At 44.7% G+C, this 16,517-nt stretch overlaps 1 protein-coding gene across 1 annotated transcript in view; it reads left to right on the top strand.

The window, feature by feature from the left end:
• LOC144509517 (ubinuclein-2-like) overlaps positions 1 to 16,517 on the top strand; it is a 56,883-nt gene that overhangs the window by 4,391 nt on the left and 35,975 nt on the right. Inside the window, exons 3-6 of the mRNA XM_078238424.1 lie at positions 6,212 to 6,282; positions 7,051 to 7,180; positions 8,912 to 9,030; positions 13,048 to 13,161. Of these exons, the coding sequence (XP_078094550.1) occupies positions 6,212 to 6,282; positions 7,051 to 7,180; positions 8,912 to 9,030; positions 13,048 to 13,161 (434 nt within the window). The remainder of the gene's footprint in view (positions 1 to 6,211; positions 6,283 to 7,050; positions 7,181 to 8,911; positions 9,031 to 13,047; positions 13,162 to 16,517) is intronic.

The following is a 16,517-nucleotide window of genomic DNA, read 5'->3' as shown; positions in this document are numbered from 1 at the left end:
AGTGGCCCCGCCAACCTGATTGAGAGGTGCTCTGGAGGTTTGATGGGTAAAGTGTATCAAATGTGGGAATTGGCAGGGGAGCAAGAATTCATATGGTAAATTTTGTAGAATGAAATCACTTACTTTGAATAATTTGAATTCCACCTTCTGCTTGAGTTAATCATTGAGACATAATAGTCTCAATGTATTCAAGAGACGGCTGGATATAGCACTTGGGGCGAATGGGATCCAAGGTTATGGGGAGAAAGCAGGATGAGGCTATTGAGTTGGACTATCAGTCATGATCCGTGATGAATGGCGGAGCAGGCTCGAAGGGCCGAATGGCCTCCTCCTGCTCCTATCTTCTATGTTTCTATGTAAACCAGGAAACCTAAATAGATTTTAATCCTGTACAGAAAGTGAAAGAAGGATTGATTATTTTGTTAATAATGTTAATCATTAATTGTGATGCCTCCCATCGTGATGAAATAGCTACCAAATAATTATATTTCTGGAGTAAAATTGTTGTGTTCTGAATATCGATCAATTATTGAGTATGCAGGAATGAATTTTAAAGTACATCATCGTAAATTCAGAGTTCTAACATTGTGATTTTTCGCAAAGGATTTTGCAAAGGAATTAAAAATGTTAATGGAATTAATACACAACTGACGGAAAAATAAAATCCCCAGCGCTAATTAAGTTCTGATGGGACAGGACTCCACAAGCTGCAAAATTCAATGATCGGGGCCAGAGCAATTGTTGACCCATTGAAAATTTGCTTCTCTTGAATAGTCCTGACTTTTTTTGGCATAAATAGTGAGTAACCAATGATGCAAGGGGGGGATCCGGGGATAGCTTTGGAAAAAGGCATTGCACTGGACAATCAGCCATGATTGTATTGGATGGCAGAGCAGGCTCAATGGGCTGAATGGCCTAATCCTGCTCCGATGTCCCTGTGTAACTACATTGTAATAACCATGGCTGATGATTGGGCATGCGAACTCAACTTGTGTGTGCGTGGACTTTAAGCTTCTTTGTACATTATGCATGTTGAAATAGGCAACACAAAAAGCAGCGTACAAGTGTGTTTTTGATCGTCAGGAGTGCCTTGGTTACTGAAAGATGGCAGAAGTGATTAGATATGCTTATGAAGTCCAGTAATTTGCATAATGTGTGCATCATAGAATCATATAGCATAGAAGGAGGCCATTCAGCCCATCTATATAAGATCTACCAATTAATCCCACTCCCTGCTCTGTTCAATAACCCTGCAATTGTTTCCTAGGGTGACACAGTTGTTGGCACTGCTGCCTCACAGCACCAGGGACCCGGGTTCGATTCTCAGCTTGGGTCACTGTCTGTGTGGAAGCTACACATTCTCCCCGTGTCTGCGTGGGTTTCCTCCGGGTGCTCCAGTTTTCTCCCACAGTCCGAAAGACTTGCTGGTTAGGTGCCATGGTAAATTCTCCCTCAGTGTACCCGAACAGGTACCAGAGTGTGGCAAGTAGGGGATTTTCACAGTAACTTCATTGTGGTGTTAATGCAAGCCTACTTGTGACACTAATAAATAAACTAAAAAAGAACTAAAAACCAAACAGTATATAGATAGTCCAACTAGGGAATGGGCCGTACTGGACCTGGTATTGGGGAATGAGCCTGGCCAGGTGGTCGATGTTTCAGGAGAGGAGCAGTTCGGGAACAGTGACCACAATTCAGTAAGCTTTAAGATTACCCAAGTTAAGGTGCTAAATTGGGGCAAGGCTAATTACAACAATATTAGGCAGGAACTGAAGAATGTAGATTGGGGGCAGATGTTTGAATGCAAATCAACATCTGGCATGTGGGAGGCTTTCAAGTGTAAGTTGATAGGAATTCAGGACCGGCACATTCCTGTAAGGATGAAGAATAAGTATGGCAAATTTTGGGAATCTTGGATAACTAGAGATATTGTGAGCCTAGTCAAAGAGAAAAAGGAAGCATTTGCCAAAGCTAAGAGGCTGGGAACACACGAAGCAAGTGTGGAATACAAGGAAAGTATAAAGAAACTTAAGGAGGGCTAAAAGGGTTCATGAAAAGTCATTGGCCAGTAGGATTAAGGAAAATCCCACGGTTTTTTATACATATATAAAGAGTAAGAGGGTAGCCAGGGACAGACTCGAGGACAGGGGAGAGAATCTATGCGTGGAGCCGGAGGCAATGGGCGAAATATTAAATGAGTACTTTGTGTCAGTATTCATCAAAGAGAAGGACTTGGTGGATGATGAGTCTGGAAAAGGATGTGTAGATAGTATGACTCATGTTGAGATCAAAAAGGAGGAGATATTGGGGTTCTTGAGAAACATTAAAGTAGACAAGTCCCCAGAGCCTGATGGGATATACCACAGAATACTGAGAGAGGCAAGGGAGGAAATTGCTGGGGCCTTGAGAGAAATCTTTGTATCCTCACTGGCTACAGGGGAGGTCCCAAAGGATTGGAGAACAGCCAATGTTGTTTCTTTGTTTAAGAAGGGTAGCAAGAATAATCCAGATACTTACAGGCCGGTGAGCCTTACATCAGTGGTAGGGAAATTATTGGAGAGGATTCTTCGACTCAGGATTTACTCCCACGTGGAAACAAGTGGACGTATTAGCAAGAGGCAACATGGTTTTGTGAAGGGGAGGTCGTGTCTCACTAACTTGATCGAGTTTTTTGAGGAAGTGACGAAGATGATTGCTGAGGGTAGGGCAGTGGATGTTGTCTACATGGACTTCAGTAAGGCCTTTGACAAGGTCCCTCATCACAGACTGGTACAGAAGGTGAAGTTGCATAGGATCAGAGGTGAGCTGGCAAGGTGGATACAAGACTGGCTGAGTCATAGAAGACAGAGAGTAGCAGTGAAAGGGTGCGTTTCTGATGGAGGGCTGTGACAAGTGGCATTCCTCAGGGATCAGTGCTGGGACCTTTGCTTTTTGTAGTATATATAAATGATTAGGAGGAAAACATAACTGGTTTAATTAGTAAGTTTGCAGACGACACAGGTTTGCAGATTTGCAGATAGCGATGAGGACCACCAGAGGATACAGCGGGATATAGATCAGTTGGAGACTTGGGTGGAGAGATGGCAGATGGAGTTTAATCTGGACAAATGTGAGGTAATGCATTTTGGAAGGTCTAATACAGAGAGGAAATATACAGTAAATGGCAGAACCCTTAAGAATATTGATAGGCAAAGGGATCTGGGTGTAGAGGTACACATGTCACTGAAAGTGGCAACGCAGGTGAAGGTAGTCAAGAAGGCATACGGCATGTTTGCCTTCATCGGCCAGGGCATAGAGTTTAAAAATTGGCAAGTCATGTTGCAGCTTTATAGAACCTTAGTGAGGCCGCACTTGGAATATAGTGTTCAATTCTGGTCGCCACACTACCAGAAGGATGTGGAGGCTTTGGAGAGGATACAGAAAAGATTTACCAGGATGTTGTTTGGTATGGAGGGCATTAACTATGAGGAGAGGCTGTTTTCACTGGAGTGACGGAGGTTGGGGGCGACCTGATAGAAGTCTACAAGATTATGAGGGACATGGACAGAATGGTTAGTCAGAAACTTTTTTCCCAGGGTGGAAGAGTCAATTACCAGGGAGCACAGGTTTAAGGTGCGAGGGGCAAGGTTTAAAGGAGATGTACGAGGCAGATTTTTTATACACAGGGTGGTGGGTGCCTGGAACTCGCTGCCGGGGGAGGTAGTGGAAGCAGATACAATAGTGACTTTTAAGGGGCATCTTGACAAATACGTGAAAAGGAAGTGAATGGAGGGATATGGTCCCCGGAAGGGTAGGGGGTTTTCGTTCAGTCGGGCAGCAGGGTCGGTTCAGGCTGAAGCGTCTGTTCCTGTGCTGTAATTTTCTTTGTTCAAACTATATCCCTAAAGTGTGATGCCCTGATTTAGACACAACAGTCTTGCTGAGGTCTGACCACTGATTTACAAAGGTGTACCACCACTTCCTTCCTTCTCAACTCTGTGACTCTATAGGGCCATAACAAAAAGCAAATAAGCCACTGTGATTCATTCGAACGGGATAGGCATGTTAAACATATCTGAAACTGGAAACGTTGGAGCATTGTGAATAGTCCTGGTCTACAAATTAGAATAAGGAATTTGAGGCACTGGAGATGGTACAAAAAAAAATTTGAGAGGATGATATCCAAAAATAAGACGTTATACCTGACAGGAAAGATTGAACAGGCTGGGATGCTTTACTCTAGCGGGGAGAAGACCAAGAGGTGACCTAATTTTTAAACCTTTAAAATTATGAAAAGGTTTAATAGGGAAGATATTCCATTTGCGGGAGAGTCTAGAACAAGGGGGCATTTTATTTTTGAATGCAAGATGATCACTAATCAATCTAACGGAACTCAGAAGCTCCTTTACCCAACACGGTTGTTTTGAATGTGAAACTGACTACAACAAGGAGTGGTTGTGGTGAGTAGCATTGATTCATTGAAGGGGATGTTCCATAAACACAGGGTGGGAATATAAATGCCAGCTTGGACCTGTTCAGTCACTTGCCTGTTTCTGCCCTCTAAATACCATGCAATAAAGTCAAGGTTCCTGTTTGCTTTTTTGGCAGCTGTGTCTCAGCTGTTCTCAACAAAATGTAATACATGTGACGAAAATAGTGTCACCATCTTCACACCTGTGGCTAGTTAGCAATTACCATTAGTCAACACTGTCCAACTGGCACTGGAGGCAGCATGGTGGCACAGTGATTAGCACTGCTGCCTCACAGCGCCAGGGACCGGGTTTGATTCCTGGCTTGGGTCACTGTCTGTGCAGAGTCTGCACGTTCTCCCCTGTGTCTGCGTGGGTTTCCTCTGGGTGCTCCAGTTTCCTCCCACAGTCTGAAAGACATGCTGGTTAGGGTGCATTGGCCATGCTAAATTCTGCCTCCGTGTACCCGAACAGGCACCGGAGTGTGGCGACGAGGGAATTTTCACAGTAACTTCGTTACAGTATTAATGTAAGCCTACTTGTGACACAAAAATAAATTTTAACTTTAAAAAAACTTAAACTACTACAAAAACGTTGCAGACACTCAACCGGCTTAGTGCCAGCTTAGCTGTCTGCCTGAATCAATGCGGACAAGAAAATAATGCTAAACCTCCTCGTCTGAATGGCCTCGTGCTCCACAAACAACGTATTTGAACTTATGGGCAAGTGACGAGCAGGAAGAAAAGGATCCTGAGAAACCTGAAGGACTTGAATATTCACAAAATAGCAGGTAGAACTGATCAAGAATGCTTCAGAATGTTTGGGGGAAATCTCTGACCTGACCTTCCTTTTGGAACTCTTCCACTACAAGGGTAGCGCATGAAAATGGAGGGAAAAAAGCTAACTCATCTCTTCAAAGAAAAACGCAAAAGTAAGAGATCTGTCATGGAATCATCATGGCAAAGAAGGAGACCATTCGGCCCATTGCACCCATGAGACTCTCAATAGACCAATCCAGTCTACCCCATTCCCTGCACTATTCCTGTAATCCTGCAAGATTATTTCTCTCAAGTGCCCATCCAGTTTCCTTTTGAAATTATCAATCGCCACCACTTCCACCACCCGAGTGCGCTGAGTGTTCCAGGTCATTACTGTTCATTACGTATTCTTCCTCAAGTCCACATCCAAAACCTTACATCACTCCCTCCGCTTGCGAGCGAAGTTGATGTTGGGCATCTAAAATATTGGTCCTTGGTAAGATACTCATTCAGAGACTTGGTGTAGACTCAGTAGGCCGAATGGCGGCGTCCTGCACTGTTGTGATTGCATGGATCGAGAATCAGAGAGCATAGATTTCAGGTCGTTTTAACAGAAGAAGCAATCGGGTGAGTCGTTAGAATTTGGAATGCCCTGCCTGAGAGTGTGGTGAAGGCAAACTCAATCAGGGCTGTGAAAAGGAAGTGCATGTGGGCCCAGGCGAAAGGTGAGGGGGTGAGAACAAGCACAGACATAGCGGGCTGTATGACGACCTTTGCTATAACCGTCCTATGATTCTATACGTTTTGCAGTGGTGTATTTGCTGTACATATACTTCCCGATACGCAGTTTATCATTCCACATCCTAACTGCATGTTCCACCTTGACTCACTGTCCATGTGCAATGCGCTACAAACCAGATTCTAACTGTGTGACGTGGATGATTTATACTCAGGCGTGATTATATTCCAGACCGTATAGTTAATACTGTAACTGTGTTTATCCAGGCTGGCAAGGTCCCTGAAGGGGAAGGAAAGAAGAAATTCTTCACCCCGGATATTAACACCATCCTGCTGGAGTAAGTATTCCGCTTTCTTCTGATTTCCAAGAACATGGATAAAGACTTCTGCTTATGCAGATTTCTGAGAAAAGTGGATAGAATTTTGGAGTATAATTCCCAAAGCAGTGGATAGACTCCACGCAAATTCCCACATGGTGGCACAGTGGTTAGCACTGCTGCTTCACAGCGCCAGGGACCCGGGCTCGATCCCCGGCTTGGGTCACTGTCTGTGTGGAGTTTGCACATTCTCCCCGTGTCTGCGTGGGTTTCCTCCGGGTGCTCCGCTTTCCTCCCACATTCTGAAGGACGTGCTGGTTAGGGTGCATTGACCCGAACAGGCGCCGGAGTGTGGCGACTAGGGGAATTTCACAGTAACTTCATTGCAGTGTTAATGTAAACCTTGTTTGTGACTAATAAATAAACTTTATGATAAAGAGAGAATCAGGCATGATCTGATTGAATGGCAGAACAGGCTCGGGGTGGGGAGGGGGGGTGCGGGCTGATGAAAGTATAACAGATAATGGGCGAAACTGAGAATGAAGACAAGACTGTTCATTTACTGAATAATGACTTCCTCCTTCCCTGCGTGCACCCTGTGGCAAATCCAGTGCATATGATCTAACATGCGTGACAACACTGGCATTGTGTGTCAAGGCTTCAGGATGTCAAGTTTCAATTTTGGAAGGGAAGAGCAAACGGTGATGGTAGGAGTTTATACGCAGGCTTTGTCATTGATGTCTTGTTGCTAACAGTAGCGTCTGCCTATCCATCTGTCTCTGTCTGCAGCATTGAACTACAAGTACAGGAGTTGAATGTGACACTGCGTTCGGGAGTGTATGGTTTCCTGGCCTCCTTCCTGCCCTGCAGCAAGGACACACTAATGAAACGCCTGAAGAAGCTACACCTCAATGAGCAGGTAAAAAGAACTGGAGAGCTAGTGTGCAGAATTTGTGTTCCCACTTTCCGAACACCCTGGCCCAGAGATAAATGGGACAAGAATAACATGTCAGTCCGACAGGCCAGCAGATTCCAGCTTTGATTTCCAGTCTTGCAGAGGTGATGAGCAACAGTAGGGGCATTTTAATTGGCCTCGGGGGAGGGGGGGGGGGTGTCAAGGAAAGGGATTCCAAACTTACAGGCCCTCACCTCTTCCTTTTCTCATTCCAATTGCGGTGTTAGTGAGCAACACGGTTTTAACTGAGCATCTGTCCTGAGCTGGTCTGTATCCCAGTAGCATGTACAATCCCCTGATCATGAACCACAAGTGAAGGTTGTAGGGCCTGAATGCCAGGGAGCTTTCTCAGGGAGATAAAAAGAACCATTTCCACCTCCCACTGTATGTTAGAGGAGGGAGTGGACAGCTAAGTATAGCTGTGATTTATGCCTTGTTGCAGTTATACAAGGAGTGACCAGCTTTCTGTCATCTTGTGACAACTGAGCTGAGTATTGAGCCCTGTGGATCTCACACACACTGTGATGATAAATTGAATGCCACTGCTCAATTCACCAAAGTTTGATCAAATGTTGACAAAGTACAAGTCCTGCCTCTTCCACCTTTTCCTTAACATTAGTTGTGGGTCAAATGTAAAGTTCTTTTCAGTGAGGGAGTTGCAGTCAGCGCACCCCCTTTCCAGATCATTAGATCTGTGAAATTCAAACACAGGAACCAAGCAGAGGAAGAGATTTTTCACTGAGGTGTGAAAGGCTGTTTAGTTCGAGCCCCCAATCCGTGTTGGCCATCATTTAGACTTGGCAGCGTTATCTACAAAATGTTAAAGTGCACTTCCCACCTGAAAAACCTTACTGTCTCTCTCAATGTCGCTGTGGTGTTACCTTTATAAATTCCCATGTCTGCGTCTATTGTGGAATTTTTCTATGTAAACCTGTCACGTTGTAATTGCATCTTCCCCCATGAGGCCAAAAGTTTGCATTCTTCCGTTCCTTGGGCTTTGCTGGAGAGAAAGTCTGCTTTGTAAACTGCCATAAGTTTAGCTCTTTAATTGTAACTAAAATGAGAGTACTCTCAAGTGTAAAGTGTATGATTTTAAAATGGGGGTGGATTATGTCTGCTCACCCTGGTCCACTTATTATCCATCTCTTAATCCTGCTAAATCTGATAACTACATATAATTTCTATGTGCAACACCAGAAGGAGATAGACTACTCTGCAGATTAAAACTTTTAACTCCATGGCACAGTGCGTAGCACTCTTTCTTCTGAGTCAGATGGCTGTGAATTCAAACCCCACACCCGAGACTTGAGCACATAATCGACGCTGACACTGCAGTGCAATATTTGCTGCACTGTCAGAGATGTTGTGTTTAAAATAAACAATTCAATCAAGGCCTCATCTGCTGTCTCAGGTAACATGAAAGAACCCGTGATACTATTCAAAAAAGCACGTAGTTCTCTTGGCCAATTTTAATTCCGCAGCCGACATCGCCAAAACCGATCATTATTGCTTTGCTGTTTGTGGGAACTTGCTATGCACAAATTGACTGCTGCTCTTCGTACATTGCAACAGTAAATGCTACTCTTCAAAATGACTTTATTGGCTCTGAAGCGCTTTGAGACATCCTGAAGTTCTGAAAGTCGCGATAGAAATGTGAGTTACTTTCTTTTCTCAATGGCTGTGTTGCCTTCCCAGGACGAGCGGTTACGGGATCCGACACAGAAGCTGAAGGAAGCAGTGGCAAATGTGATGCCGGTTCAGCTGATAAAATACCAGGAGGAACTGCAAGCACATACACAGGCCCGGTTTGCCAAGTATGTGCACTCCTCAGCCCTTTTTTCCAATTGTTTTCTTCCAAGTGCTCTCCCAGACACAAGTGCTGGACCAGAAAAGTCATAATGAATTGTATAATCTGTAATAGGTTGGTAGAGTTCATTGGTTTATCCTGAGGTTTTTTTTTCTTACGCCTCCTAGATCTTTATACTAAAATTTAGATCAGCTTAGCAGCCTGGAGCTCTGGTGCTCTCTGTTAAACAGTTAAAGCAGAAGTTCAGACCGGTGGTTCTTTATGTGACTGCACTGCAAGGGGAGACAAATGTTTCTCCATGAGGAAAATTGTAAAGTGAATCATTCTGGGCTCAGTCCTACACCCTTCAAACAGGCTGTGCTGGAACCGTCAGGAGAAAGCCACACTTAGTTAGTACTGAGCAAGATAAATTTGGTCGAACAGCAACTTTAATTTATATAACACCTATAAATGTAATAAAGCATCTAAAGTCATTGCAAGGTAACATTTATCAGGCAAGATTTGATTTATTATTGTCACATATATTGGGATGCAGTGAAAAGTAATTGTTTCTTGCGTGCTCTGCAGTCAAAGCATATCGTTCATAGAGAAGGAAAGAAGAGGGTGCAGAATATAGTGTTACGGTCATTGCTAGGGTGTAGAGAAAGATCAACTTGATATAAGGTAGGCCCATTCAAAACCTGATGGCAGCAGGGGAGAAGCTGTTCTTGAGTCGGTTGGTACGTGATCTCAGACTTTTGTATCTTTTTCCCGATGGAAGAAGGTGGAAGAGAGAATGTCCGGGGTGCATGGGGTCCTTGATTATGCTGGCTGCTTTCCTGAGACAGCGGGAAGTATAGACAGAGTCAGTGGATGGGAGACTGGTTTCTAGATTTGACCCAAATCGCATGAGGTACTGGGACAAGTGACCAAATCTTAGTCCTCATGTTTAAAATCTAAGCAGCCCAAGCCACAACAGCCATTGGTGGTTGGTGACTATCAGGGCTGCAGTAGAGCATAGAATTGGAGGAGCTCTAAAGTTGCAGGTCTGGAGGAGAATACCAAGATGGTCACTTGGTATTTGAGGGTTCTGACGAAGGGTCATCCAGACTCGAAACGTTGGCTCTATTCTCTCTCTACAGATGCTGTCAGACCTGCTGAGATTTTCCAGCATTTTCTGTTTTTGTTTCAGATTCCAGTATCTGCAATATTTTGCTTTCAACGTGGTATTTGAGCATTGCTGAAAAATAGAGACATACTGTCAAAGTTTTTCATCTTGCACTCATCAGGACACATTCGCAAGAATACCAAATCTCAAAAGGAACAACAGTTTATACCACATGAGAAAAAAGGGTGCTGATTGATTGACAAGGGGAATTTGATTGGTAGAGGTTTGACATGGAGAATGCGCAGATGAGAAGAGTGAGGGCGTAGAGAGATTTGAAAACCAGGCTAAGATTCCAAAACTGAAACATTACCAGACTTGGGGGTCCAATGTAAATCAGCATGCACAGGGTGATGGGTGGTCAGGATTTACTGAGAGTTAGACTTCAGGCAGCAGGATTTTGGATGAGTTCTTTTACACAGGGTGATAAATCAGAGGTTGGCCAGGAGAGCATTAGAATAGTGAAGTCTGGAGATGACAAAGACAGGACTGACAGTTTCAGCTGCAGGTGGGGCTGAGGGAGGCAATGTTGCAGAAGTGGAAATATGCATCATTGGTGATTTCTCAGCTGATCTTAGCTGGAGCAGTAGATGAAGTATTGCCACTGACCTGAACAACCCTGAATGCAGGATGAAGGGAACCCCCCCCCCAGGCTTATGCCATTTCCAAAACACTGGAGAATGAAAGGATGTGACCTCTTGTGAATGAGTCCAGAATGAGGACGCACTGTTTTTAAAATCAGGAGTCATCCTCATAGGACAGAGATGAAGAGAATTTTCTTTGTGAGATTTTGGAATTTGCTGCCTCATAAGACGATGGAAGCGAGGCCATTGAATATTTTTTAAGGCAGAGGTGTAGATTGTTGTTGTTAGGCAAGGGAATCAAAGGTTACTGGGGTAGATGAGGAATGTGGAACTCAACACAAACGGATCAACCATGATCTTGTCATAGAATCCAAACAATGCAGATGGAGGCCATTACCCTATCAAATCTGCACCATCTCCAACAGAGCATCTTACCCAAGCCCTACCCCCATAACCCCATGTGTTTACCCCACTAATTCCCCCTAGCTTACACATCTTGGGACACTTGAGGGGCAATTTAGCATGGCCAATCCACCTAACCTGCACTTCTTTGGTCTGTGGGAGGAAACTGGAACACCCAGAGGAAACCCACGCAGATACGGGGAGAATGTGCAAACTCCACACACAGTCACCTAAGGCCAGAATTGAACCTGTGTCCCTGTCGCTATGAGGCAGCTGTGCTAACCACTGTGCCACCTGCCACCCATAAAAATTATCAGCACCCCAGATGGGACTCGAACACACAATCCCTGGCTTTGAAGGCCAGTGCCTTATCCATTGGGCCACTGGGGGTTGCACGAATGGCAGAGCAGTCTCAAGGGGCCGAATGGCCTACGTCTGCTCCAATTCCATATGTAATAGACATGAAGTGGGGAAAGGATCGGGAGGTGGTGAACAAACTGCAACCACGCACAGGCTGACAAGTTGTGGCATCAAACTGTTCCTTCATGTGAAGTAAATGCAATCATTGGAGGCAGAGACTTGCTTTCACTTTGGGGATGAGTGTCAATCAGTGCCATGTATACTGGGAGGTTCACACAGCCCCAGGACCAAGGATGTTACTCAATTCTGAAAGCAGTAGTGTTATACGAGTGTTGAAACCAAACTGAGCAAATAGATAGCAGCGTCAAATTGTACTGCATTTCCTGTTGGAGAGCTCGATGTCATGTATACAGTGGTGATTTTTAACATCAGTGATAATTGCATTCCCTTTCTGTTGTTTAATCACATAGCAGCAGGTGTAGGCCACTCAGTATCAAATCAGTTTGCTACCTGTGCTCCACATCCCTTGTTATCCTGGCACGACATCTATCTTGGTCTTGAAAGCTCCAATTGACGCACCAGTATCAGCCACCTTTTCTGGGGAAGAGGGAGTTCCATCTTTCTATTCCCCCACGTGTATGAAAGTGTTTCTGTATTTCACTCCTGAACAGCATAGGTTTAATTTTAAGGTTGTTCATACTTGATCTGGATTCCTCTACTAGTGGAAATAGTTTCACTGTATCGACCCAATCAAATCCTTTTAACATTTCAAACGTCAGTTCATTGCTCAATCTTCTCGAAAGAGAATACAAGCCAGTTATATTCATTGTGTCACTTCAAGGACCGTCTAGTACATCACCCCACAATCTTTTTAAACTCAGTGGGATACAAGCCAAGTTTATGCACCCTTTATGCGCCCTTTAAGCTCTGGGTACCTGCAGCTCCTGAAGAGGTGAAATTGCACTGCATCCTCTCCGAGGCTGGTATCATTTCCCTGCAGTTTAGTGTCCAGAACTGAATGCAGTTCTCCAGTTGGGGTCTGTGCCAGCGACCCCCTCCCCCATTGTATTCCAGCCCCTTGAGATAAAGGCCACCATTCCAATAGTCTTGGTTACATGTTTGTACCTGTGCAGTAACTTTTAGTAATTTGTGTACCTGAACCCTTAAATCCCTTATCTCCGGGTCTGTTGCAGGGTGTTGGTATGTGCCCATTAAAGGGTATTAGTTTGTGGTGATTTATTGGAGTTGGGTTCAATTGGGTTCTTGCTGCACTATTTAATTTTCATTTGATTGCATTGCAACATGCCAGACACACACTGACTGCACAAGCCCAGTGTACTCATGCCCTCCTCCCTGTGAGGGTTAGAGCCATTGGTCGCAGTCAGTGTCTGTACCTGGGGATGTTTCAGAGCATGGGCAGCAACAGCAGCATTTTCTAGAACTAAGGGAGAAGGACGGTGGCGGGGCGTGGGTGGGAGCGGAGGGCAGATGCCAGTTTCCAGCACACGCGCTCTCATACTGGGTGTCTTTTCAGAATGGCGTCTGAAGAGGAACGAGACAAAAATGGCTCTGAAGAGGAAGATGACGATAAGCCAGGACGAAGAGTCATGGGACCGCGGAAGAAGTTTCTTTGGAATGATTATGTCAGGTAGGAATTTCACAAACTGAGGACATCCCTCCAGGGAGTATTCATTTTTTGCTTTGCTTTTTTTTTCTCAGTACCTTTTGTCCTTCCTGGACCTGCCACTCTTGAGATTTCTAAATAAAATAGTTTCATATGCCTTAATTCTGTCTCTTATCTCTCTTTATCTTCCCTTCTCTATTTTGCTCTGCCTTCTCTCATTTTAAGTTTTGTCAGTTGGCAACATTCTGTGCACTATCAGAAGGTCCTGGGCTCAAACTTTGTAACTTGAGCGCACAATACGGGCAGTACTGAGGGAGTGCTGCATTGGCAGAAGTACTGTCTTTCAGGCAGGAAGTTAAAGGGCAGCACAGTGGTTAGCAATGCTGCTTCTCAGCGGCAAGGACCTGGGTTCAATTCCAGGCTCGGGTCACTCTGTGTGGAGTTTGCACGTTCTCCCCGTGTCTGCATGGGTTTCCTCCGGGTGCTGCAACTTCTTCCCACATTCCAAAGATATGTGGGTTAGGTGGATTGGCCATGCAAAATTGCCCCTCAGTGTCAGTGGGATTAGCAGGGTAAATACCTGGAATTACAGGAATAGAGGCTGGGTGGGATTGTTGTCAGTATAAGCTCAATGGGCCGAATGACCTCCTCCTGCACTGTATGGATTCTATGATTCTTAAACCAGGGCCCTGTTTGCCTGGATGTATACAACCCCATTCCACCATTTGAAGAAGGAGCGCTCTGTGTCATGACGAACATTTATTTTTAAAGCAGCATGACCTGATGAATTGGCCGTTCATTCATTTGCAGTTTAGAGATCTTGCTCTACGCAAATCGGCTGTTAACGTGACCGCAGTAACTTTATCATTGGCTGTAAAACACCTTGTGTTGTCCTCAGGACCTAAGAACATAGGAAATAGGAACAGTCAAGGCCAATCATCCTTTTTAGCGTGCTCTGTCATTCAATACATTCATGCCTGATGATCTACCTCAACTCTCCCAAATTCCTTCATTCCCTTGTACCCAAAATCTATTGATCTCTGCCTTGAATATACCCATTGACTGAGCATCCATGACTGTCTGAGTAGAGAATTCCAAAAGATTCACAGCCCTTTGAGTGCAGAAATTTCTCCTCATCTCGGTCCTTCATAGAATCATAGAAACCCTACAGTGCAGAAGGAGGCCATTCGGCCCATCGAGTCTGCACCGACCACAATCCCACCCAGGCCCTACCCCCACATATTTACCCGCTAATCCCTCTAACCTACGCATCTCAGGACTCTAAGGGGCAATTTTTAACCTGGCCAATCAACCTAACCCGCACATCTTTGGACTGTGGGAGGAAACCGGAGCACCCGGAGGAAACCCACACAGACACGAGGAGAATGTGCAAACTCCACACAGACAGTGACCCAGACAGAACACAGTCCTTAATAGCTCAACCTTTATTCGAGGCCTGTGACCATGTGTTTTAGATTCCAGCCTGGGGAAACATCTTCCCAGTAACAACAGGTCAAGGTAGATAAGTCCACTGGCCTTGATGGTTTGCATCCTAGGATCCTAAAAGAAGTAGCTACAGAGACAGTGGATGCATTGGTTGTAATTTTCCAAAAATCCTTCGGTGCTGGAGAAGGATTGGAAAGCTGCCAATGTGACACCCCTTATTCAAAAAGGGAGGGATGCAAAAAGTGAGTAACTGTAGGCCGATTAGGCTAACACCTATTGTTGGGAAAATGTTGGAATCCATTTGGGAAATTATAATCTAATCAAGCAGAGTCAGTATGGCTTCGTGAAAGGGAAATCATGTCTAATAGAGGTTTTCGAGGAAGTCTTGAGCAGAGTGGATGAAGGGGAACCAGTAGATGCAATATATTTGAACACAACGACAAGGAACTTCACAAAAGTCTGTGCAACCTACCATGCCAATCAACCTAACCCGCATATCTTTGGGGCAAAAAGTTGGCAAATGGTGTATAATGTGAGAAAATTGTGAGAACAAAAGAGCAGAGTATTATTTAAATGGAGAAAAACCGCAACACAAAGGGACTTGGGGGTACATGTGCACGAAACACAGAAAGCTAACACATGGGTGCAGCAGGTAACCAGGAAGGCTAATGGAATGTTGGCCCTTATTTCAAGGGGGTTGGACTATAAGAGTAGGGAAGTCTTGCTGCAACTGTACAAGGTACTGGTGAGACCACATCTGGAGAATACTGTGAGCAGTTCTGGCCCCATTATTTAAGGAAAGACACTATTTCATTGGAGGCAGTTCAGAGAAGGTTCACTAGGATGATCCCCCGTATGGAGGGATTGTCTTATGAGCAAAGATTAAAAAGGGTGGAACTCTACTCATTGGAATTTAGAAGAATGAGAGATGATCTCATTCAAGTATATAGGATTCTAATAGGGCTTGGCAGGGTAAATGCTGAAAGGATGTTTCCCCTCATGGGAGAATCTAGGATGAGAGGGCATAGTCTCAGAATAAAGGGGTACCAATTTAAGACTGCAATGAGGAAGAATCTCTTCTCGGACGGTTATGAGTCTTTGGAACTCCTTGTCACAGAGAGCTGTGGGGGCTGAGTCCTTGTGTATATTTAAGGCTGAGATGGTTAGATTTTTGATGAGTAAGTGAATCAAGGGTTATGGGGAAAGGGCAGGAAAGTCAATGTGAGTAATGTCGGATCCACCATGATCCTGTTGAAATGCGGAACAGGCTGGAGGGGCCGAATGGCATACTCCTGTACCTATTATCATAAGAATTTTATACATGTCAATGAGAGTGCCTCTCACTCTTCTGGGAATAAAGTCCCAAGCATAATATTTGCAAGTTCATGAATAACAAAAAGGGAATGTGTGTTGTGAGAAAGATGCAAAGCGCTTTCAAAAGGATTTAGACAGACTTAATGTGTGGGAAACTACGTGGCCTTTTTTTTTCATGTACGTGATATGGGTGTTGCTGGCTATGCCAGCATTTATCACCCTTGAGAAGATGGTGGTGAGCTGCCATCTTGAACCGCTGCTGTCCCTGTGGTGTAGGTCGACTTACTGCTGTTATGGAAGGAATTCCAGTATTTTGACTCAATGACAGTGAAGGAACGCTGATATATTTCAAAATCAGAATGGTGAGTGACTTGGAGGGGAACCTCCAGGTGGTGGTGTTCCCAAGCGCCTGCTGTTCTTGTGTTTCTTGTTGGTAGTGGTCATGGGTTTGGGGAAGGTGCTGCCTAAGGAACTTTGGTGAGTTCCTGCAGCACATCTTGTAGATGATACACGTGGCTGCCACTGGATGGTGGAGGGATTGAATGTTTGTAGCAATCAAGCGGGTTGATTTGTCCTGAATGGTGTCAGGCTTCTTGAGTGTTGTTGGAGCTGCACCCATC

The sequence above is a fragment of the Mustelus asterias genome, chromosome 21, assembly GCF_964213995.1.
Source record: "Mustelus asterias chromosome 21, sMusAst1.hap1.1, whole genome shotgun sequence".
Taxonomy (NCBI): Eukaryota; Metazoa; Chordata; class Chondrichthyes; order Carcharhiniformes; family Triakidae; genus Mustelus; species Mustelus asterias.
The sequence above is the reverse complement of the archived record's forward strand: the minus strand, read 5'-3'. Positions and strand labels throughout refer to the sequence as shown.